General features: G+C 40.7%; 1 protein-coding gene across 2 annotated transcripts; it reads right to left on the minus strand.

Annotated features, from left to right (window-relative positions):
* Window positions 1–270: 270 nt before the first annotated feature.
* On the minus strand, window positions 271–7,599 carry spry2 (sprouty RTK signaling antagonist 2). 2 transcript variants are annotated; one of them, XM_048198023.1, is made up of 2 exons: window positions 7,040–7,599; window positions 271–5,256 (listed from the first exon to the last, which is right to left on the minus strand). In XM_048198023.1, the coding sequence occupies exon 2, from the start codon at window positions 5,211–5,213 to the stop codon at window positions 4,272–4,274; it is 942 nt and encodes a 313-aa protein (XP_048053980.1). In that variant the 5' UTR covers window positions 5,214–5,256; window positions 7,040–7,599; the 3' UTR covers window positions 271–4,271. The 2 variants fall into 2 exon arrangements, with proteins under 2 accessions (XP_048053980.1, XP_048053979.1); XM_048198022.1 differs by having other exon boundaries at window positions 271–5,264; window positions 7,040–7,597.
* Window positions 7,600–8,024: the final 425 nt, after the last annotated feature.

Genomic DNA, 8,024 nt, shown 5'->3' on the forward strand with positions numbered 1-8,024 from the left:
CTTTTTTTTTTTTTTTTGGTTTGTCTCTAATCGTGAATGAATTATGTTCCATATAATGCAATGTATTTTGACAGCTTGTTGACTCTTAATTATGTAATGCACTGCAAAAAATCCCATTCTTAAAGAAATAGATTACACAAAAATAAATTGAATCATTGAAAATCATTTATGAATGTGGATTTGAGTTTCATGAAGATTCTTCAGAACCTCTCCCCATGTACCATGAAAAAAGCAAATTATCTTGAGTAAAATGAATAAATGATGACAGAATTTGTTTTTGGGTGAATCATTTTTTTAATCAGTAACTTGTCTTACAAAAGATATTAAGACTAATTTGTAAGTATCTTGTTCTTTTAGATGTTTTTATTTCAGTTATTAACCTCAAAGTTTTTTTTTTTTTTCTTCATCTTCATTTTCTAACATGCCTTTATTTTTTGCAGTTAAACCTCAAACCCAACATTTAGTCCTGTGGTAACCAGTCAGAGCTATCTATCTTTGCTTGCGTAGCTTGTCCTCATTGACATTGTTAAATTTAGAATGAGGATGGAAGTAATCAATACCCTTTCAAACCATACCAACCATCAATAGAGGGGTACGTAACGTCTTGAACGAGAAAATGAAGCAACTTCCCATTAGTCTTATCCACTCCTTTTGACGATAACTAGACAATCCGGCCTAGCAGAGCACTTAATACTTGTGTTAATTTTTGGGACAAAGTAAGTTCCGTTCCGTCTGTTGTCTGTTTATTGAGGTCAGCCCTCCCAGCCTTTATCTGACCCATTTCTCTGCTCAATGGAGAAATCTATATTTCTCCATTTCTCTTGAACTTGGCATGCAATTGCAGCTCTTTCAAAAGGGTGTCATTTTTCCCATCTATCCTTCTTTTGTGCTGCCTGCACCCATAACAACACATTTAGCGGCTGCTAAACACTCGCACGCAAAGTAGGAAACATGCGCGTGCGTGCTGGTACACACACACACACACACACACTCAAAGGCTGCCCTGTGAGAATACCAAGCAGGTAGTTGAAGAGGCTTAAGAGGCGGTGAAATAACTGAGGGCCATTGAAAAGATGGTGAATACACAAGGGTTCGAATGTGGGGGTAAACTGTTGGCCCATTGTCATTTAAAGTAATGTCTTTAACCCTTTGTGGGACTTTCTTGAGCAAACCAACCCCCTGTCGCTGCCCTGCCATTCACAGCTTAAAACAATGGGTGGGAGGCAAGCCGGAAAACGACGCACTCGAGCGATTGGGACGGTTTTGTTTCTCTACCTTTTGCCGCGTAAATGGGGAAGGGGGCTCATCCCTAGCGAGGGGGTGAAAGCTGGCTGCCTGTCACTCAAACCCTCGGCAAAATAACAAACATGCGCCAACACGCTGAACCAACAGTGCGAATGCCAGTAGTGCATATCATGTCACAGGGAAGAATATGGGAAAAAGGCACAGCCTTTTACATTGTGACTATACAAGACGCTGCTACATAAATGTGTGCATGCATTGCAAGATCGCAATATATTATTTTAAACACATTTGCTATAAAAATTCTAGCAGCAATGCCATGACCTTGACACTGTTAAGCTGCTTTAGTTTAGAAGAGTGGTTTCCAAATGATGGTTTATACCCCAAAAATGGGTTGCAGCACTAATAATGCAACTAACCATATAATCGCGTATAGGGTGGAAAATGTCTGGTAAATTTCCGGCAACTTTCCAGAAACCTAATGAGAGTTGGAAACTTAATGAGAATTTACGTGAATTAATTGGAAATTTGGGGTAATTTACACAAACTGTATCATATACAACATAAACATAAATAAAAAACATTTTGTTTGGTCATAAGCAGATATGCATTCAAACTATCACAAATGTTAAAAATGACATTTTTGATTTATTTGAGTAACCTTTAATTCTTTCATTGAACAACAAAAAATGCATGTTGAAAAAACATATTCCCCATACATACCCCCCACCTCCCAAAAGTCCCATTAAAAATGTGAAATGCAAGGATTTTCTCTTGAGCCTCTGGTTTCTGCATTTTTTTCCCTTAATCCTCAATAACCCGTGCAGTAAACAGTGCGCTATATGCATGTGATTGAGGAATGCGCAGGGATAGAAATTCAACTCAATTTCAAGATTATGCTGCAAGATGAACTACATTTAAGTTCCCTGTAACCTGCAATTTTGCAAACTTCCAAGTTTATTCACATTAATTCCCAAATATTCCCATTAATTCTCATGGAAAGTTTCCAACTTTGGACATTCCCAGAATTTTGCAACCCTAGTTGTTGTAGACCAATTTTGGTGCAAATTCATGTCACTTTATTTGGAATGTCAAATCTTGAGAGCCATACTTTAAAATCAAATTGAGTTTGAAGCGATTTTGCCATATTCAAATAAACGCAAACTGAGTCATCATTGATGTTTCAGCAATCAAAATTCCTTTTCTGAGTTTCTTAATAGAAATGGGTTAAAGACCACACCTTACACAACTGCATGCACTGCAACTTGCAGAGCATCTAGGGAGCAAAAACTTCCTCAAAAGCAGAATTGATAAAGCATCTTGCGTATACCATATCTACTCCTAATATTCCCACAGGGCAGTTTCCATAACACAAACGAGGATTGGAGGGAGCGTAGCAAACTACGGCTTGCCAACAGAAACAATTTCTGATCCTCCTGATGTCAACTAGTGGTTTGCATACTTCAATGATTAAACCAGTGCCAGATGTTTCCCATGGAAGTAAATGTAGCCAGTATCCGCTGCTGGCAGGGGAGGCTGGAAGTTACCCCTGGAGGTCTGGGCCAAGATCAGGGCTTCTTTGTAAGGAATCTGAGATCTGTTTGTTTGGGTGGTTTTATAAGACAAACCACTTGGAGTTTCATGTACTGGTGTTAATTAATTGGTAATTATAACTATGCACGGCTGTCTTAATGGAGTGTGACTATTACATAACTAAAGATCTGTTGAGATTCCTGGTCACCAGAACAACACAAACTAATACAGTTGTGCACTTTCCCAGTCAAGATTATGTCTCCAAATGGTCATGGCTACAGCAAGATCATTCATGAAATAACAGTCAACACCATTCAATACTCAATGTTGCAGTTATAGTGAGCTATATTAAGCTTCACTTGATCTCTTTTGTGCAGGAAGATCTCATCGATAGAATCTCTCAGTAACGCACCTATTTTGCTGATTTGTCAACGTACACTATCGCTTTCATCGCCTTATTTTCAGATGACCTCGAAACCGAAGCTCTGCGAACATCACGGCTGTCATCATAAACGCAAAGTGAAATGCGACCCTGACAGAAGATCCATAGGGTAAACAAAGGCAATTGAAAGCACAGTAGATTTCCTGTAATGGGTCTTTGTGCACAAAGGCTAAAAACAAGGCCAACAGCAGGCCAGAAAGAACACAGAAAAGGCATTGTTTAATTTCAAAACGTTAATATATTTTCTATTTTATAGTGAACATATGCATCAGATTTGACACCCTTGTCACCATTTTTTTTTGCAGCAACAACAGAGGAGGTTTTGTTTCTCAAAGTTGGGGTGATGCCTATAAAGATGCCTCTCAAAATAAATATTACTTTATAAAATAATAAAACTTCAAATAAATATTTTTACACTAAACAATGTGTTGAAATTAGAAAATAAAGTTTTTCTTAGGGTCACTGTACAATTTACAAGTATAGCTGTAGGGATAATTCATGTAAGGTTTCTCTTCTATAAGGCAAAATATCAAAAGAGTGATTGACGTACATTCGAAACGAATGTACAACACTATACACGTTTTATATATGCATCATATATATGGATCTGTCAAGGTGCCTCTGGTTTGGCACAATGTGTTTCACAGTTGAAATATTATATGTACAAAAATAAAATCTCTCAGAAAAAGAGCTCATTTGCTAATTTACATACTTTGCAGATACTATTCACAAACAGTTAGTTAGGAGAGTCTGTCACCTTTATCAGTCATATTACTGAATGTCAATAAGGCTAACATTCTGGACTTCAGTTTAAAACGAAAAGGACAGGGAAGGTTGTTGCGACAAACGTTATCCCCCCTTAAAGAGTGAAAGAGAGAGAGAGAGAGAAAGTGGATGAGAGAAAAGCAAAACACAAACAAACAAACAAACCACTTCAAACCAGTTTTTGCCAATCCAATGTCACCTCATGGTCTACAGTGCCAAAACTACAACAATTTGTGAAAATTGTTCCACTGCTCTGGAGATAGTCCCAGATAAGGTTATCTTCCCAGGGCTACTCCAGGAACCGAGCCTCATCAACTCCTTTGTTCTTGCAGCGGCATCCTGGCCGACTGGTGCAGTCATAGCACGCCTGGCACAGTGCCACGCAGCCCTTCGCCGGGAGGTAGCAAAGAAGGCAGGGCAAGAAAAGTGTCAGGACGCTTATGGCCGACCACCGCATGCAGCAATGCGACTGGCTGCAAGAGAAGGGCTTGTCCGCGCACACATCCTCGTCGTCGCTGGAGCAGTGGTAGAACAGACCTTTGACGCAGCAGACACAGGTGACATAGTCCATCGTAGTTGTCGCCGAGCAAACGCACCTGCGCCCGCACATCCAACAGGAGGGCAGGGTCCGAGGGCAGGTGCAGGCTTTGCACTTGCAGCGGCCGCAGTCCTCGCAGCGATTCGAGTGCTTTCCATCGCCGGCCTGGCCTCCGGCCGGCGCGAAGGGTTTCAGTTCGTCCTGCTTCGGCTCGGAGCGTTTAGGCTGCACCCTCACCACCCGATCGACCATCCCGGCTGTGTTTCCCAAAAGTCTTTGCTCCGATGAGGTGCTACCTGTGCTCGCCCTAGCCGTACCGTGCGAGCCATCGCTGGGGCCACTGTTGGATCTGCTCACGTCACTCCTCGGCGACTGAGGGACTTGTGGAGGAGTCTGCTGTCCGGCTCGTTCGGCTCTCGGGGAGCTTCTATGCTCGGAGAGCTCAATGGAGGCGATGGAATTCAGGCTGGAAGGTTGCGAGTCCACTTTCTGCTGAGAGACCAGCGGCCGGGGTGCCACCGTCGGGCCCTCCGTGTACTCATTGCTGCTGCGGATGGTCCTGATCTGGTCCAGGGAGAGCACCTGACCTTCCCAAGGCTCCGAGTCCCCAGTTTGGGGTCTGCCACTGTCACGCAAAGCTCGCAGCAAGCCAGAGGAGCCGCTGCCGCCGCCATTTTGAGCTCTCGTCTCCATCTTTACTCTGAAGTGGGAACCCTCCGGCTGGCATTGAACACATCTGAAGTCCTATGGGAAAGGCAGACAGTTAAACGAGAGCGTACAGGGAAGTAAAATCCCATAAACTAACCATATGTAAATCATATCAAATAGGCAAAAAGAAAAGGCAGATGGCAGGCTCCTTCATGCAAATCTCCCAACTACACCCCACCTCTACAGCCCTGGAAGGCTGGCCATCAATGGGACAGGCCTTTACCACCTGCAGCTATCAAGTTCATAAGGAACATCTAGTAGACTCAAAACCATTTTTGCTCTACAATGTCTCAGGAGCTGCATATTTCCTGATCCGAAATAAATAAAGATCTCTTTGCAGAGTAAAATCTACCAGTTTGTCTTGTCCACAAACATCTTCCTCAACGGGTGATGGAGAGACTGAGACGTGTTCCTTCCTATACATACCCTACAAATGACAGCCTTTTTCTTAACTTGTCTGCACATTCATACAAAGTCTCAGGAAGTTATTCCTTGCCGCTATTGCCTTTCGCACTATGTGTATTGTGCTATACAAATAACTATTCTTTTGTGTTGATTTTGTTTAGCAGTTGTGTTGATTTTGACATTGCAAACACCATCATCATTGTTCATTCCTTGCAGAGCACATTAGAACTTGTTGTAAAAGCTAGCAGGGGTGAATTCAGGTTGATTGGGACACTTTTCCTAAGTCATCTCAATGGCAGAAAGTGTCCCAATCACCCTGAATGGACCCTATAGGAAAAAAAAAATAAAACCACACCAACTTTGTGTTTATAAGGAACCAAAATGCAATTGTTTAAAGAGATTGAAAAGGCAAGTAGCCTAACGTACAGGGGGGAAAAATACCAATGTTGGCTTTGTACTTTGATAATGTTTGAGGAAAGTGTTCCATTAAGAATAAAAGTTTGCAATGGCCCAATGTCATAATGATATTGATTCGAATCGAAAATTTTAATATCTAATAGTTGATGTGCACAGGAGCAATAACGTGACGTTCACAAATGCATTATGACGCTGTCAATGGGGGGGGGGGGGGAGCTCTTGACACAAATACTTACAGAAAAATAAAATATCCACATGTTGAGGTAAAAAAACAAAAAACATATATATATATATGAAAGCATACATCTCAGTCGGGACCCTCAGCACCAGTTGAGTTCAATCTAAATAACACTACCCCAAATTACCATATCAATGCACAATCTCCCTTTCCACGGAGAGGCCCCATCAGCAAAATGTCTGTTAAACATCTGTTTATCTCCTCAATGCGATTTAAACTTCTGATCTGGGTTATCAGCATGCATACTAACTTTATAACGATACTTAACTTGGTTGGACCTTGCATTGAGTAGAGAAACTTTTTTCTTTGAAACAGCAGCCAAAGTTTTTATTGAAACACCTAGTGGACCTTCATATGACTTTATTTACTTATTTATTATTATTTTTAAGCATATAAATTACGTTTATCAGTGTTTATTTGCAAATTCAAATGAGATAAAGTAAATGCGTAAAGTTATTATGTTTAGTGGGTCTTCTTATGTGATTAAATAATAAACCTGCAGCTGTAGGTGACGTTTTTCAATAGCGATTCGCAACTTTAACTAAATGAAAAGTAAGTCAAAGTAAGTAGCCTGCGCAGGGAACAGATCCGTATGGCAACTATTTGCACAGCTGCACGAATGGCGCGGAGCATGAGCACTGGAAAAAGTCACGGACTATAATATAAATGGGCGACTATATAAACCACACGCAAATAAATTAAACTAAACTAAATTCGTGTCAAAATGCACTGCAAAAAGTTGGTCACTTACCGTGATCTCACCACCTCAACCCCCTATTTGTGTTGTGAAGAGTATATCCTACTAGTAGGAATTTCTCTTTGGTTATTCCTCAGTTCATTGGAAGATTCATTCACAAAAATCCAGATGATAGCAAACACTCGCGCGTCCTCTTATTCGCGTATTTTTCTCGCGCAACTCGCGCGAAACAATAAGGTCAGAATTTAAATCCAAGCAGACCGTAGTGTAGTTTAACTTATGTTGTTAAACCGCAAATTATGCCAAAAAGAAAATAAGTTCCAGAATCCAACAAAATGAGCTGAGTTTATAGAGAAATAAAAATGAAAACGCTGAAGACTTTTTCAAGAAGAAGCGTTGCGGTTCCCAAGTTGAATGTTTGGCTGCATGGCACACACTGTGCTGCTTTCAAGTTTTTCAGCTCTTGTTTTTTTCTTCTTTCCGGAGAGGAGGTCGGGTTTATGCTGTAAATGGCGTCATGTGGAAGTGAAGGGGGTGAACAGAGTAGCTGTTGTCCCAGAGGATATATCGTATCCGGTCCCAGCTCATTGGCTCTACAGGACTCAACATTCACTCCCTGTGTGTGTGTGTGTGTGTGTTTGTGTGTGTGTGTCAGAACATTAGCACACGGACGTCCGATTCATTTGAGCGACTCGGTTCACTCGAACGTTTTAGTTCAATGAAACAATTCAAAGAGCCGACTCACCAATTCATTTGAGTTATTCTTCAAAGGTGTTCCTACGTCTCATTGTAAGAATTAAGTGTTGTTGTTGTTTTTTTTTTTTTTTAACACAGTAAAATAGCTGTTTACCCTACATTTTATATAGACTGTGCCGACTGTTGTTGTTGTTTATGCAAATTATTTAATTAGTACTTTTTAGGTGAGGTTGACTTTTAAAAAAAGTTTCTGTCAGGTAAGTTTCATGAAATCAAAATTGCCAGTGAGCGAAACGTCAACTGTATTAAAACGTTTTAAAAACAAATCAATAATGACAGAAAT

Source organism: Megalobrama amblycephala, linkage group LG7 (assembly GCF_018812025.1).
Source record: "Megalobrama amblycephala isolate DHTTF-2021 linkage group LG7, ASM1881202v1, whole genome shotgun sequence".
Taxonomy (NCBI): Eukaryota; Metazoa; Chordata; class Actinopteri; order Cypriniformes; family Xenocyprididae; genus Megalobrama; species Megalobrama amblycephala.

Bases quoted from the DNA above. Each gene is read 5' to 3' on its own strand.
- spry2 (XM_048198023.1), bottom strand. From the start codon at position 5,213: ATGGAGACGAGAGCTCAAAATGGCGGCGGCAGCGGCTCCTCTGGCTTG.